Genomic DNA, 16963 nt, shown 5'->3' with positions numbered 1-16963 from the left:
TAAAATCTTGCTTGAAAAACTGCAAGGAAATCTGGTCACATCTCCTGTATAGTTATATTCTTTCACCTTGTTCATGTTGGTCTTGGTAGAGATTTTGCAGCCATTGTTTTGTATGACAGTGATGACTTTTTTCCCTTTCTTAATGTTTTTTGGAACTTCCCACATTGCCATGACTTTAGCGTACCCTCTTTCAGACGGACTTTACTCTTCCTTCCCTTTTCTATGATCTTAGTTATCTCAGTTAGTGCATATTCTGCACTAAAATAGCATTGTTCAAGTAAACCTTCACCCTACTTCCCTTGTGCAACACCAACAAAATGCAATGTTGGATGGTATCAGTTGAATTAAATGTACCTTTGATCGACTCTGTCTAATTATCTTGACTCTCCTACTGGATAAATCCATACTGCTGCATACGTACTATTTGAATAATAACATTATAAATCACATTGATTTAATGTAGATGGATAGCTAGATTGTGCTTGACTCAAATTTATTGCTGTCAAATAAAACATGTTAGTGATTGCACTCTAGGATGTGGAAACAGCTAAGTATAATATTTATTGGAGGTTATCTCCTGGTTGAACTTGCAATAGCCTGGTAAAGAATTAGGATAATTGATCACACTATTAATCAGTTCTGGTCACAATGTGACACAAAAATATAAATATCTGGAGTGGCGCTTTGAATCCAAGACATTTTTATTCAAGTGAAGCTGCTCCACTGAGCTGAAGCTGCTGTACAACATGCTCATTTTTCAACTTATATGTGTTTGAAAGCAACATATCCTCCGAATAATATATATACTGGTTGTTGCTGTCTGCTCTAATTTACTGGATATGATGTGAATTCCAAATGCATAATTCCCCCCTCCTGTTACCTACAGTTAACGTTAATTAAAAAAATGCTTTTCCAGTCAGCCTGACTCTTTTCAATTTTGTAGGGAGAACGACAAGGATCTTTGGCTTTTATGCGTTCCAGCAACAGTGTTAACATCGATTTCACTGGCCCTCATTACTCTACCCTCGACTCGTCCGTCTCTGCAGCGCTGTAAGTGAGAGAATGTCACTGTGTTGAGTAAAATATTCAAATATCAGTCACACACAGGGAGAACCATTCTTTACAAAGCACAGTGAGAGCAGCCAGGGCCCTGTTTCAGTATCTTATCCAAAGGGTCCTCCTGCAGTGCTGTGTAAGGAATGACTGCCTGGATTATACATTTAAGCCACTAGAATGGGACTTCAACCTACAACCATTTAACCCAGAGCTGGAATTGCTCCCAACTGGGCCAAGGCAAATCATAGAATCATAGAATCCCTACAGTGTGGAATTCGGCCATTTTAGCCCATCAAGTCCATGCCAACTCTCCAAACAGCATCCCACCCAGACCCAACCCTCTACCCTATCCATGTAATCCTGTAGTTGCCCTCACCAACTGACCTCACCTAAACATCCTTGAACAGTATGGGGCAATTTTATCATGGTGACTGCATCTAACCTGCGTACCTTTGGACTGTCGGAGCACCAAGAGGAAACCCATCGCAGACAGTCATCTGAGGGTGGAGTCAAACCCAGGTCCCTGGTTCTGTAAAATGCGTTGTTACAAAATTTATTCTTTTCCTCTAGGAGAGAGAGTGCCACTGAAGTGTGCCTGGACATGAAGGCACTTGAGAATAGAGTGAAAAGCCTGAAGGATCAAGAGGAAATTGTCACCCATCACACATTGCAACAACATCTGTACAAACCCAGGAAACGGGTAAGGTAGCTTATGGAGGCCATTCATGGGCTGTTGGCACATTTTCCTCTCTGTGTTGTTTTTTTCCAATGCTTTAAAACATTTGCACTGATCTGACCAAGGCCTTAGCAAAAGCTGTCACCACAGTGCCACATTTGGTGCCTGTATTTCTGCTAAATAAAAGCTTGGCAAAGCACTTCCTCATATACCTGTATAAATATTAATCAGTCTGTTTACATTTTATCCCAGGGATCTTGAAAATACAAAGATGTAAATAGGAAGAAAAATAGGCCAATTGGCCCTTTGAGCCAGTTCCACCACTCAATATGACATAGCTGATCAGCTAACTCAGTAACCTGTTCCTGCTACCTCCCTGTACCCTTTAAATCCTTTCAGTCCTAAGAATTATATCTGAGTCCTTCTCGAAAACATTCAATGTTCTGGCTGCAATCCCTTTCAGTGGCAGAGAATTCCATTGCATTACCAGTCTCTGGGAGAAGACATTTCTCTTCATCTTAGTGCAAGATGGTCTGCCTCACGTCCTTAAACTGTGAACCCTAGTCTGAACTCCCTGGGCATTGGGAACATCCTTTTTGCATTTATGCTATCTAGTCCTGTTATAGTTTTATAGGTTCCTGTGGGAGCCCCCTCCTAATTTTTCTAAACTCCAATGAATAAAGTCCTAAAAACTGATTCAGCCTTTCTTCATTTCTCAGTGCTGCCATCCCAGGTATCAGTCTGGCAAACCTTTGTTGCATCTCCTCCACAGCCAGATCACCTTTACTCAGATAAGGAGATCAAACTGTACACATTATTGGTGTGATCTCACCAAGGCCCTGTATAACTATAGCAAGACATTCCTCCTCCAGCACTTGAATCCAGTCAATTCCGGCAAAACTAGCACAGAGGACTTGGACTCATGAGATCTGAGGAACAAAGCTTAGACATGTAGGCAAAAACTTGAATGATTTGTAAGTGAATTTTGTAATTTTGAGTGTTGGTTTTGAGTATCTTGCAATTATTTAATTAACATTTGCCTGTATATGCCAGCTCATTGCAGAGGACTTTGCTGGTTCGCTTGAATGGAATTTAAAAAGCCAATGGATTCCATCCTAACTCTCTCTATGACCCAATACAGGAAACATAATGATGGTTTGGGAATGATTAGGGGCCTGTAATTAGTGTTAAGTCCCAGGAAAGGTTAACTCTAAGTATGATTCAAGCAGACAGTCTTTCTTTTGTGACCTGATATCCATCATTCTATATTTTTGTAATGTCTTGCTGGACACTGAGCATAAATCACACTCCTTTTCTTGCTTGGACACCAGCATTCACACTTGCAGTTGCTGATTCTTTTGTTGCGGGTAAGTTGGCCTGAGGAATATTCAAAGCAGTTTGTAAATGAGTGTGTTTCTAGAACATGAGAATTGACTGAATGCGAAGGGGTTGGGAGCGATCCCAGCCAAGATACACTGTCTACCAATGATAGCGCCAGGATAGTTGCCTGCTTGCCAGTATGCCTGTTTCAATCCATGCCGAGGTTTGAACCTAGATAAAACCAAGAACTGCAGAGGCTGGAAACCCTGAAATAAAAATAACAGAAATTAATGGAGAACCTCAGCTTATTTGGCACCATCTGTGGAGAGAAAGCAGAGTTAACAATTTGAGTCCAGTTCAGAAGACTCTTCTTTTTAGGGATATATGTCAAGTCAGGACGAAACATGGCTTGGTGGGGTACTTGGAGAGTGGTAGAGGTCAGGGGTTTGGAATATTTTATTGAAAGAGGCTTGGTGAATTGCTGAGGTACATTGTGTTGTTGGCACATAGTGTTGCCACTGTGCCCCTGTGCCGGAGGAGGGAAAAGTCAAATAGTGGATGGATTGCCAATCAAACAGTTTAATTTGTTGATCTTCTTGAATGGTGTTGAAACCGCACATATCCAATGGAGGGCAATTCTATCACAATTTTTATTTTGCATTGGAGATGATGGACAAGAATTGGGAAGAGTGGAGAGGTGTTAGTTTCTGTAGGATTCTAAGCTGCTGACTTGCTCTTTTAGCCACTGTTTATTTGGCTAGTTCAGTTAAATGCCTGGACATTGGTAAACTGCAGGATTTTGATGGTGGGGCGTTGACCGATGACAATGTCATTGAACATCAAGGGGAAATAATTAAGATCTTTCTTGTTGGAAATGGTCAAATACTGGGACTTGTGAGATACAGGTGTTACTTTCCACTTAGCTATCCAAGGCCAAATGTTCTTCCAATCTTGCTAAATGCAGGTATATACTGCTTTAGTATCTGAGGTGTTACAGAGCACTATGCAATCAGTCTTCTGACTTCATCTTGGAGGGAAGATCATTGTTGAAGTAGCTGAAGGCAGTTAGATTTGGACATAGGCCTGAGATGATTGGCTTCCAAGAATCAAATCCTTCCTCAGAACTGATTTTTGTTCCATCTTCCTTTGTGCTCAGGATGACTTCAACCAGTGAACAGTTCTGCCTGATTCTGTTTTGCTAGGGCTTCTTGACAGGACAGTTCTTATAAGGTTATCTTGATGTTGAGGTTAGTCACTCTCATCACACTTCTGCAAATCAGCTGTTTTGTCCATGTTTGGACAAAGGCTGTAGTGAGTGTATCTGTAGAACACAGTTATGTTTTTAAGCAGTTTGTGGTTAAGTGCTGCTTTATAACAGTGTCGAATACATCTTCTATCACTTTGATTCCAGATAAATAAACAAACAGAATGGTAATTGGGTGGATTGGTTTTTTCCTGATATTTATACAGATTTTTGGACTGATATACCTGAAGAGTCTTCCACTCTGTCATGTAGATGACAGTTTCACAATTGTACTGGAACATCTTGGCTGAGGACATTGCTAATTCTGGAGGAAAGTCTTCAGCACTTGAGTCAGAGCATAGTCATGAAGCATAGATTTTGTTGCATTCAGTGCTTTCAGCCATTTCTTGATATTACATGGAATGAGTCCAGTTAGTTGAAAACTAAAATCTGTGATGCTGAGAACATCCAGAGAAGACTCAGTATTTCTGCCTGAAGATTGTTGCAAATGTTTCAAATTTCAGAGTCTTTTGCATTGATATTCTGGTCTCTCCCATTATTCAGGATGTGAATCCTTGTGCAGCTTTCTCTTCCAGTTCGTTGTTTGATTGTCCATTCGAGATTGAAGATGGCATGAGTGCAGAACTTTGATCAGATCCATTTGTTGTGAGGTCAATTGGCTCTGTCTGTACCATGTTGCTTCCATATTTTTAGCATGCAAATAACCTATATTGTGGCTTCAATAGGTTGGAATCTCATTTTATGTATATCTGGTGCTGCTTGTGATATGCTGCCCATTCAGTGAACCAGGGTTAATCTCTTGGCTTGTTGTTGATGGTAGTGAGAGGTGTGCTAGACCATGTCTTTTTTAAATTAATTCATGGGATGAGGGCATTGTTCGGTAAGCCAGCATTTATTGCCCATCCCTAAATACGCAGAGAACAGTCAAGAGTCAACCATGCTGCTCTGGGTCTTGAGTCACATGTAGCCAGACCAGATAAGGATGGCAGTTTCCCATTCTAAAAGACATTACTGAACCAGATGGATTTTTCTGACAATCAACTCATGGTCATCATTAGATTCTTAATTCATTAATTAATTGTTAATTTTTTAACTGAATTCAAATTCCACCATCAGCTGTGGCAGGATTCGAATCCGGGTCCCCAGAACATTATTTGGGTCTCTGGATTAACAGTCCAATGATAATACCACGAGGTGATTGTCTCCCCATGAGTTTACTAACTATAATTGAATACACTTCTGCTGCTACTGTCCCAAAATGCCTCATGGACGACCAATTTCACCTGCTGGGCCTGTTCTGAATTTCTCCCATTTGCCACAGTGGTAATAACATCCAGCATGAGTGTGCCATCAGTGTGAAGTCATGACTTTGACATCTACATAATCCTTCTCAATACACTCCCACCAATACCGTGATGGGTATCTGCGTCTGCTAGAGTGAATTGGTGAGGATGGAGTCAGGTAGGTTTTCCCCTTTTGCTAATTCTCTCCCCACCTACTCACCAAGTCCATTCTGGCAGATGTGTCCTTCAGGACTCAATGACAAATTCAGACAGTGGTTGTACTGTGAGCCATTCTTGGGGATAGACACGGAAGTCCCTTATCCAAGTTACATTCTTTGCCTTTGGAGGGAGTACTATGTAGAGGAGTACTGATTCATTAGGTGAGGTAGGAGGAGGTGCAAGTGTTGGGGGGGTGGGCATTAGTGTTGAATGGAGGGATACTAGTAATGAGCAGCAGGTCTCTTTGTTCAAGTTTTACCTGATGCCATGAGACTTCGAAACAGCTTGAGTCATTGTTGAGGATTCCTCGCGTAACACTGTCTGACTATATACCACAATGCTTCCGACTCTGAGGCAGGGCATGTATAGGAATAGAGGAGTCTGAACATTGAACAAGTATTTACTGAGTATCATTATGCCAGACTCTGTTTCTCAAGCAGTTGGTGGGACATCTCCCTGAACTCCCCAGCATACTGAGGAGGACTTTGCAAGGATGACACTGAAGGGTTGACTGGGCAGGTGAAGACTTTGTCATTTCCAGTGTCTGGGTCAATGTATATTTCCTCCACACTGAATTTCTGTAGCAGTTTGATATGATGCAATGATTCACTAACCCAGATGAGAGGCAGTTTATGAGTCAAGCGTCAACCATGCTGCTGTGAGTCACATGCAGGACAAACTGGCTAAGGGTGACAGATTTCTTCCTTAAGGACAACCAAGTGGGATTTTAATGGTCATCCAGGAGTTACATGAGCATTGTTAATGAGACTGGAATTTTATGCCAGATTTATGAATTCAAGTTCCCCCGTCTTCTGTGGTGGGATTTGAAATCCTGTCTCCAGACCATTAGTCCAGGTCTCTGAATTACTATTCCAGTAAGCAGTGTCCTCACTTTAGTCACTGGCTCATTGCTTTCTTTTTAAAGTACAAGCTGAATTACAGCCGCCATAAACTGGTATATAACGAGGGTGTGAAACAAGACAAAGAGATTTTCCAGCGAACCATGAAAAAGAGACTGGAAAGTTTGAAAACCAACAAGCTCGGAGCCAACCACAACACCACATTTAAGGACACCAAGAAAGAAAAAGGAGCTAAAATGGTATGCTTAATTTAATAGTGACATTCTAATTCTTAATGAGTGAAAACTTTGTTCTTACATAGCTGCTTTGCTGTTTGTGGGTAACACTTTAAAGTTGGGTCATCTTCCTTTCAAGGGAGGGTAGGAGGGTCACTGACAGTTTTTGTAAAGTGGCTATGATCTGTAAAACACAGCCTGAATAGGGAAATGAAAGATGATTGAAAAGTAATTTTCAAAGGGTAATTGAATAAATGCTGAAACTGACAATTTGGATGACCAAAGCCATTGTTGATAGCTCCTGCCATATGGAGTATTTCACTCCCAATGCACTGACTCTGTCTATCACTCTAGCAGGTTTGTGCCAGATCTGAAGGTGGCCACTCTTGGTGTTGTCTTTGATCCCTAGATGTGTTTCTGATAAGATATTACATTGCAAGTAAAACTGCCTATTCCACTTCTGCAACGTTGTTACTTTGAAACCTGCCTCAGTACATTTTCTGAAGAAGTGTCCCGACCCGAAACGTCAAGCTTTCCTGCTCCTCTGATGCGGCTTGGCCCGCTGTGTTCATCCAGCTTCACACCGTGTTATCTCAGTACATCTGTAGTTGAGACCCTCATTCATGCCTTTGTGATCTCAGTTCCTGGCCGATCCCCACTATTTTCCATCCCCATAAAATTAAAATTCTCCAAAATATTTTGCCATATGGATGATAATGGAGTAGTGTAGGTTAGATGGGCTTCAGATTGATTTCACAGGTTGGCACAACATCGAGGGCCGAAGGGCCTGTACTGCGCTGTAATGTTCTACATCTTGCCAAGTTCTGTTCAGTTGTCACCCATTGGCTTCTGGTTGAGCAAAGCCTCATTTTAAAAATTCTTGTCTTTATTTTCAAATCCCTCAGTGGCCTTAGCCTTCATTTATCTCTGTGACTGTCTCCATTCCCACGACACTCTGAGATTTTTGTGCTTCTTCAATTCAGACTTTTCGAGGACTTTTGATCTAAATTTCTGCACCATAGACAACTATACCTTCAAATTACTTGGTCCTAAGTTCCAGAATTCCAGAGATGGAATCTCAGGGCTAGCGTCCTGGGGTCAGGGGTGGGGGTAAGTGTGTGGGCAGGTCTGAGGGACCTTGAGGCCACTGTGCTCAGTGTGAGAGTCAGCGCCTCTCAGCTTGGTCTGGGGGTGATGCCAGGGACCATTCCATTGTGGAGCTGGGGAAAGGTCTGTGATTTCTGTTCCTAGCTCTGCCTTTGACCAAACATATTGTTTTTGGCCTTAAATCTCTTTTTGGTTTGTCAAGAGGTATTTTGGATCATGCTTATCAGACACTATCTTCTTCTGGTTGTTATCATTCTTTTCCTCCTCCTGTTCCTTGGCATCCCTGGAAATTGTTGAATGACTCCCATTTCAGAATATGTTCAGAAATGTTGATATCTGTTGGGGAATGGGTGTATCACTGTAACAGACCATTTTGTAAAGAAGGCACATTTTCACAGTTTTTCATTTGTGTAGAGTCATAGAACTGTACAGCACAGAAGCAGACCCAGGGTTTAACTTGTCAATGCTGACCAGATATTCTAAATTAATCTGGTCTGATTGCCAGCATTTGGCCCATATCCCTCTAAACCCTTCCTCTTCACATACACCTACCCAGATGCCTCTTAACTATTGTAATTGTACCAGCCTCCACCATTTCCTCTGGCAGCTCGTTCCATACACACACCACCCTCTGCATGAAAAGTCTGCCCCTTAGGATCCTTTTAAATCTTTCCCCTCTACCTTAAACCCATGCCCTCTAGCTTAGGATCCCCTACCCTGGGGAAAAGGCCTTGCTTATTCACCCTATCCATGTACATCATGATTTTATACATTTCTTTAAAGTCACCTCTCAGCCTCTGACACTCTAGAAGAAGTAGCGCCAGCCTATTTAGCCTCTCCCTACAGCTCAGACCCTCCAACCCTGGCAACATCCTTGTAATTCTTTTCTAAACGGTTTCAAGTTTCACAATATCTTTTCTAAGGCTGGGAGACCGGAATTGAATGCAGTATTCCAAAAGTGGCCCAATCAATGTCCTGTGCAGCTGCAACATGACCTCCCAACTCCTATACTCAATGCACAGCTTTGGAAAGGTGGGAGATAAAGACAGTTGAACATCTTTTGCGTTTAAATGATGATTTTGGTTATAGTTTAAGCTATATTTGCCAAAATTGCTTTTGCAAATCTGTGATAACAAAATTCAATTTTGAGAGGGGAAAGATTTAAAAGGGTCCCAAGTGGCAAAATTTTCGTGCAGAAGGTGGTATGTGTATGGAACAGGCTGCCAGAGGAAATGGTGGAGGCTGGTACAGTTACAACAATTAAGAGGCATCTGGGTGGGTGTATGTGAAGACAAAGCATTTAGAGGGATGTGGGGCAAAGCTAAGGCCCGTTTAACTTCCATATCTTGGTGTCATATTTGATGCCATAATTTGTCACTTAATTTAGCACTTATCTCAATTCATCTACCGTAGTTACCTCTGGCCTAAACCTTTGCCATGCACTCCTAATTGATTACACCCCAAATTGTATCCTCAGTGCATTTTCACATCCTCAGAACTCCACTGGCTATTTCAAAATTTGCACATAGTTGCCTTCACATTTTACTCCTGTGCTCATTGACTTCCATTGGCTTTCAGGCCTGTAACATTTTGAACTTAAAATTCTCTTCCGTGCTTTCACATTCCTCCATGGACATGCCCCCCCCCCACCCCTTTTATCGCTGTCATCTCTTTCAATACCACAATCACCTAAAGTCTCCAAGCTCATATCTCTGGTCCGTTATGCATCCCAAGTCAGAACTGTTGCCCCACTGGTGGCTATTCTTTCACTTGCAAAGTTACAAGTTCTGGAAGTCCCTCATTATGCCTCTCCACCCTTCTGCCTTATTTTCCTCCTTTTTAAGACACTAAAACTCACCGACCAAGGTTTTGGCTATCTGACCTAATATTTCCTTACGTGGTTGGTGTCATATGCTTTTCATACACCTCCTAAGCTTCTTTAATCACATCCAGGGTGCTATATAAATGCAAGGTTGTTGTTATTAAACGTGTCCTGATTTTTGTTTCAGAAACACAGCGATGCAGTGCCGAATAGAAAGCTCCCGGCCCAGTCTCTCGCTTTCCACGCTGGTAAAGATACTTCTCAGCATGTATTTTCTTTATTATTGACGTTACCTTTTCACTCCCTCTCTGATACTGACTGTTGAGGTTACCGTTCCACAGATGCCTGGCCATTTTCACAACTTCGACCCAAGTGGCTAATTATGAGCGATCTCAGATATTGGGGTGAATCTGATGTGGGTCCATCCAAAACCCATTTACTCGTACAGAGTTAAATTTGGGTTCCATAATACAGCGAGAACAATGGTTCTGATGCTGCAATATCGTTGGATTTGGGCTTGGCTTAAAATAATCAGGAGAAAGAATCTTGCTTGTTTTCCGACCCTTTCCACTCGGATGGGGGTCAAACATATGGCTTCAAGCCCAAAATACTTCTGTCTAATTTAGCACTGCTGCTCACTATTTAAACATTCAAATACCTTCAATGTTAGTAACCTAAGGATGACATAGGACGGTTCAAATTTATTTCTGAACAAATTTGCCAGGAGATCCTACAGTGTAACATACAGGGGACAATCCTTCTCTTCCAGAGGTGTCTTCCTTACCATTCTCTTCATGAAGTAGCTGAAGCCCCTCTCTGGTTTTTCCCAATGCCCTGGAGTGACTCTAGATGGTGTACATAAAGCAAAAGAATGATTAAAGAGGTGCAAATTACTGTAGATGCTGGAATCTGTTCTGAAAACAAAAGGAAAAAGTATTGGAAATCATAACGAGTCAGGCAGCAGCAATGGAGAGAGAGCAAGTTAACATTTTGAAGCTAGACGATGTTAGCTTGCTTTCTCTCCACGGATCCATTGTGATTTCCAGCATTTTTGTTTTCAGTGCAGGAATGATTAACTTCACTTCCCTTGTTTATTTGTTTTTGACCCTCAGACCTAATTTTGAAGAATCATAATGCCACTTCTGGCTAATTAAGTCGGATGCCTGCCAACAACTACCCCCTCCACCCCAAACCAAAAACCAATTAACCTGTATCTGTTGATTACAGTACGGATAACACATCTTCATGTTGCCTGATCATTTTGCCTGACCTCTGTATCAGTCAGCGTTTATTGGCTCCATTCTCTCTGGAGGACAATATCAAATGTGGTTAAAGCTAGCATGGGCTGCTTAAGAGGGGGACGCACTGGTATTGGAACAGATGCTGCAGATGTGGGAAGAAGAATATGCCAATGGAGCAAGTTAGGGATGGCAAGCCAGGCACGAGATGAAGCTCCAATGTATTAGAGACCACACTGAATGTTTTGGTGGAACAGGGATGCCCTGTGACACAAATGGGAAGGCAGGTGCATGGTAAAAGGGCATGGGAGCGAATGGCTGCAGAGCTTAATGCTACAACTAAACCCTGTGGAGCTGGATGCAGTAAACCAAAAAGTTCATTGACCTCACATGAATGATCAAACCCAGTGAATGCCATATCTGACCAACTTGGGGAACAACTAAGCCTGTGTCCTAACCTTCATGGGACAAATGATTTTGCGGTGGTCATAGTTGAAGCAAAAGCCACTGGAAGGGCTACGTTGTTTAAGATAATGGTATCCTCATGCCAAATCTCTGCACAAATCTCTGTTATTGTACAATCCTTTCTGATTTACAGGCCGAGGTGCTGTGAGCACCACTTTACCTTCTGCTTCCCTGTACCGTAATCCATCCTTAGTTCTTTTCTCCCTTCAGATGCTCAAGAAGTGCAACCTGACCAGCTAATGCAGGAAAACCAAGGAGAGAATAATGAGAAATCAGGTGATTTCAACTAAAAACAGAGAATGCTGGGAAAACTCAGTGGGCCTGGGAAGCTGGGGAGAGAGACTGAGATAACAGACATGATTTTATCAACTCCTGGCAGGCAGGCTAGCAATCACAGAGGTGGGAAAATCCAGGGGTGCTGTAGGTAGGGAGGGTATAGTTTGGCCACATGCCAACTGGATGTGGGCGTGTAGTTGAGTTAAAAGACCCAATCGAGTGGAACTATCCTGGTCACCTGGTGGCGAAGTGGCTTTCTCCCTCCTATGTTTCAAGGGGTAGCCATCAATTGTGTGAATTTCCATGGGTGGGTAGGAGAGAGAGCTGGGGATGACACTAAGAGGGGCTCTGTATTCACAGTGGCTACTCCCACAGCCTAACAGTAAAGCAGGAATACATTTGTTTTTAAGCTTTCCATCAACTTCTCCTGTCAGCATCAGCATGGCCACAAGGCCATTGAATTGCTACTTTGTGACTGGGCCGGCAAGGTGGAGAGCTGACCCACCATCTTTCACAGGATGTTGAGCTCAGCAACATCGTTTTTATTGGCTGGGAAGATTGCTGCTGTTGGGATTCACCGTGAGCTGAGATAATCCAAGCAAGATTGTTGACTTGAAGTGTAAAATTTGTTTTTCTCTTTCTCTCTCTCTCAGGTGCTACCAGTTCTGTTGAGTGTCTCCCGCATTTTCCGTTTTAATTTCAGATTTCTGGCACTTTCAGCATTTGGCTTTAGTGCAATTTGACTTCACAGAGGCAGGCACTGCTTCAGATGCTGACAATGTGCACATTTTTGAAGATAGATCTTTCCTTAGAGGAGCGAGGGCTGGCACATGATGGTGAATTGGTTGCAAATGTATTGGAGCCAGGATGGGGCTAAGGGTGATAAGAGTGGCAGTTCACAGAGAAGATGGTTATATATTGGTTGTGCTGCCAGGGACACACAGGAGTACCACCAACGGATAGCTAACAGAATAATGCTGATAGGTGTTTCCAACAGAATGCTTGCAACATTAGAAAACTTGCCAGAAAGTCTACCATCAATCTCAAAGAGTATGAAGTGCATAAATAAAGCATGAGTAGGCTATTCAGCCCTGAGCCTGCTCTGCCAGTTAGTAGGATCACAGACTGAACTCTACTTCCTTGCCTGTCACAATATATAACCCTTGACTCCCTTGTCTATCTCAGCCTTGAATGTATGTAAGTTAATAACCCACTCTCCACTGATTGCTGGCAGAGACAACGCCCAACATTAATGATGCTCTGTGAGAAGAACTTGCACCTTACCTCCATCTTACGTGGGAGATGATGCTGATTTTTGAAACTGTGCCCATTAGTTCTTGATTGTCCCATGAGGGGAATCATCTTCTCAGCATCAATCCTGGGAATCATAATCTTTCAATAGATCACCCCTCATACTTCTAAACTGCAATCATTATATTTCCAAAGGTTCAACCTTTGCCCATGAGACAATTCCATCATCCCAGGAGCAGCCCAGCACCAACTTGGTGGAGAGATTTTTGTGCTGAGCTTGGAGCTCGTTCTTCCCAATAGCTGTTTGCGAGCTTCTGTGAAATCTCAGACTGCTGGCATACAAGCTCCATTTGCTACCATTGTGAACAGTGCAGCACAATGTATAAGAGCTAACAGGGTGTCACAACAGCCCAGCAATGTGTTTCCTTCCAGATTACTTGGATTGATGAAGTGCTGCCGCAGGAACTCGTCATTGACTCTGTGGAACAAAACCTTGCTTTCCTCTCTTGGGGATGTTTTTGCCACTTCACCAGTGCATTCATTGTTAACTGTCAGCCAGCGATTCCTCATTCCTGATACCCCTGCTGAGATGATACAGTCTGAGGTCCAGACTTCTAGGCCCAGAGCTGTCCGAAATCTTCCTGTAAGCCCATCTGCAGTGTCGTCCCCTGAAAATTATCAGCTATCCTCAGACATACTGCAGGTCGTACTGCATAGGAACACAAGGTTAAGCAAGGACTCATGCAAGATTAGCATTAAGGAAAGGAATAAGGTTGACCAATGATATTCATTTGCAATGTCGCATGATTTTGGTTTGGAATGTTGATTTTAGTGGTAGAGGTAATCTTTTATGGAACAAGCAGATGCTTGGAAAGTGAGGAGTGCAACTTTTGCTAAACGGGGAATTGTGGTACTAGTACGACAGCCAGATGAATTCTTCATGGATGACCCAGGTAGAATATTACTGCTGATGTTGACTTCTCCATTCTTCTTTCCCATGCTTCCTGCCCTGATCCTCAGATGCTCTTTATGTAGCTGATATCAAGTGCTGTCCTTTCATCATGGTGACACTGTGTAGCCACCAGGTTTAATGCTTGCTGTGTCAAGTGCTGTAAGGCTCCAGCAGAGTGGTGCAGGCAGCAGAAGCATTGATTCTGAAGTACGACAAAGTTCTACTACACTGCATTCCAAATGGAAACATGGCTTAGCATGCTTCATGTACGCAGGGATATCAGAGATGTAATAAGCAGAGGGTCACACTGTAGTCACCTTTTGGTTTGTCATGGTGTCTCACTTACAGCTGAAGCAGTGGGCTGCCACAGAATAAAGGTTTAATGATTACTATTAGAATGTCAAGCATTGAACTCTGGCAAGAGAGAAGGAGATGTAGTTGGCTGTTGATGTATCAATGACCTCCCTCATTCAATGTTGAATAGCAGATATCTACAGTCCATCCTGGAGGAATTCAGATGCGGATATGAATTCCTCATCACAATTCTGTTCATAAGTGTTGTTAAATAGTCCTATCCGCTTTGACGTTACAGTAAAATTTCAATGACTATGTCCGTTGTGGAATGCAGACATCTCATACATTCATTTTCACAGCTTGACCCTCAGCAAAAAACAATTCAGCCTGAACACCCTGTGTTTCATGCTGAAAGCCTTTCAGCTTCTCCTTCTCCCACTTCCAGCAGCCAGCCCTGCTCTGCCCTGTCTGTATATTCTCAAAGTTACGCTGTATTCAAAATGGATACCCATTAGTATGCCCATATCTTGGAGCAACTGATTAGCGCAGAAGCTTGAAATCACAACTTGCTGTAAACAGTTGCAACCTGCAACATATAAAATAACAGAAATGTGTAGACTTGTATCAACAGCTTACTGCTAGTTCATAAAACCAAAACTCAACATTACAGGAAATTCTGAATTCCTCAGCAAGTCAGGCAGTATCTACAGAGATGAGAAAACAAGATCAATGTTTTGTTTTGAAACAAGTGCAACATATTTTTCAAGACCTAACCTATAGGTATTGGGTGATGCCATTGTCTAAAGGAATCTTTCCAATAGTTGGCCTGGTGTGTAAAATTCAGAATATTAGTTGACATATTGAGTTTCAAAATGGCACACTGATGCACCAGTGTTGTACCTGGCAGGATTTACCTTACAAATGCATTCTCCAGATAACATTTTGGAGCTGTAAAGACACTCATAGCTTCCAAAATATAAGCACGAGTGAAACCAGTTCCTGATCTCCTATATCTGTCTTGGCTCAGTGCTAGAGCGACCACTTTTTTAGCCTGGAGTTCATGGATTCCAGTTCCGTTCCAGAGAAATGAGCACAAACTCTCACCTGCATCCACATGGAGTATTGAGATAGCTGCCAAGTTTCAGAGAAAGCATTAATCTAAGGCCATGTTGACCGCTATCATGGATGTAATTGAGCACGAGAGATCTCCAGTGTTGTAGTTAATCAACCAAGTTTGTTAAAGCAGATTATCTGGTCATTATCATATTGCTGCATCTAGAATCTTTCTATGTGTTCATTGGCCTCGTGTGATTTCTGCATTACACCAGTGCTTCATTGGCTATGAATCATTTTATTATGTCCTGAGTTTATGAAAGGTGCGATATGAATACATGTTCTTTCTCTTATTTTAACCTTACATCACACAGATATCATTGTTAGAGTATGTCTATGGTGAGAAGAGCTCAGTAATATATTGGACATGTGCTGAACAAAGAACAAAGAAAATTACAGTATAGGAACAGGCACTTTGGCCCTCCAAGCCTGCACCAATCCAGATCCTCTATCTAAACCTGTCGCCTATTTTCCAAGGATCTGTATCCCTCTGCTCCCTGCCCATTCATGTATCTGTCTAGATACATCTTCAATGATGCTAATGTGCCCGCCTCTACCACCTCCAGTGGCAACATTTTCCAGGCATCCACCACCCTCTGCATAAAGGACTTTCCACGCATATGTCCCTTAAACTTTTCCCTTCTCACCTTGAAATCGTGACCACTAATAATTGAGTCCCCCACCCTGGGAAAAAGCTTCCTGCTATCCACCCTGTCTATACCTCTCATGATTTTGTAGATCTCAATCCGGTCCCCCCTCAATCTCCGTCTTTCTAATGTAAATGTAATGTAAAAAATCCTAATTTACTCAACCTCTCTTCATAGCTAGTGCCCTCCATACCAGCCAACATCCTGGTGAACCTCCTCTGCACCCTCTACAAAGCATCCACATCCTTTTGGTAATGTGGCGACCAGAATGGTACGCAGTGTTCCATATGTGGTCAAACCAAAGTCCTACACAACTGTAACATGACCTGCCAATTCATGTGCTCAATACCCCTTCCGATGAATGAAAGCATGCCGTATGCCTTCTTGATTGCTCTATCGATGACCTGCGTTGCCACCTTGAGGGTTCAATGGATCTGAACACCCAGATCTCTCTGTGCATCAATTTTCCCCAGGGCTTTTCCATTTACCACATAGTCCACTCTTGAATCGGATCTTCCAAAATGCATCACCTCGTATTGCCTAGATTGAACTCCATCTGCCATTTCTCCGCCCAAATCTCCAATCTATCTATGTTCTGCAGCATTTTCTAATGGTTCCCTTCATGATCTGTTACTCCATCAATCTTAGTGTTATCTGCAAACTTGCTAATCAGACCATCTATACCTTGCTCCATATCATTTATGTATATCACAAACAACAGTGGTCCTAACATGGATCCCTGTGAAACACCACCGGTCGCAGTTCTCCATTTTGAGAAACTCCCTTCCACTACAACTCTCTGAATCCTGCTGCCCCGCCAGTTCTCTATCCGTCTAGCTAGTACACCCTGGACCCCATGCAACTTCACTTTCTCCATCAGCCTACCATGGGGAACCTTATCAAAC

The 16963-nt window shown here is 42.5% G+C and overlaps 1 protein-coding gene across 2 annotated transcripts in view; it reads left to right on the top strand.

Moving 5' to 3' along the window:
- LOC125463261 (sodium/hydrogen exchanger 3-like) overlaps positions 1–16963 on the top strand; it is a 133051-nt gene that overhangs the window by 101387 nt on the left and 14701 nt on the right. For both annotated transcript variants that reach the window (XM_048554309.2, XM_059652662.1), the window contains exons 11-15: positions 944–1050; positions 1627–1756; positions 6744–6917; positions 10010–10070; positions 11736–11801. In XM_048554309.2, coding sequence (XP_048410266.2) covers positions 944–1050; positions 1627–1756; positions 6744–6917; positions 10010–10070; positions 11736–11801 — 538 coding nt within the window. The remainder of the gene's footprint in view (positions 1–943; positions 1051–1626; positions 1757–6743; positions 6918–10009; positions 10071–11735; positions 11802–16963) is intronic.

The sequence above is a fragment of the Stegostoma tigrinum genome, chromosome 2 (genome assembly GCF_030684315.1).
Source record: "Stegostoma tigrinum isolate sSteTig4 chromosome 2, sSteTig4.hap1, whole genome shotgun sequence".
In the NCBI taxonomy this organism is placed as follows: domain Eukaryota; kingdom Metazoa; phylum Chordata; class Chondrichthyes; order Orectolobiformes; family Stegostomatidae; genus Stegostoma; species Stegostoma tigrinum.
The sequence above is the reverse complement of the archived record's forward strand: the minus strand, read 5'-3'. Positions and strand labels throughout refer to the sequence as shown.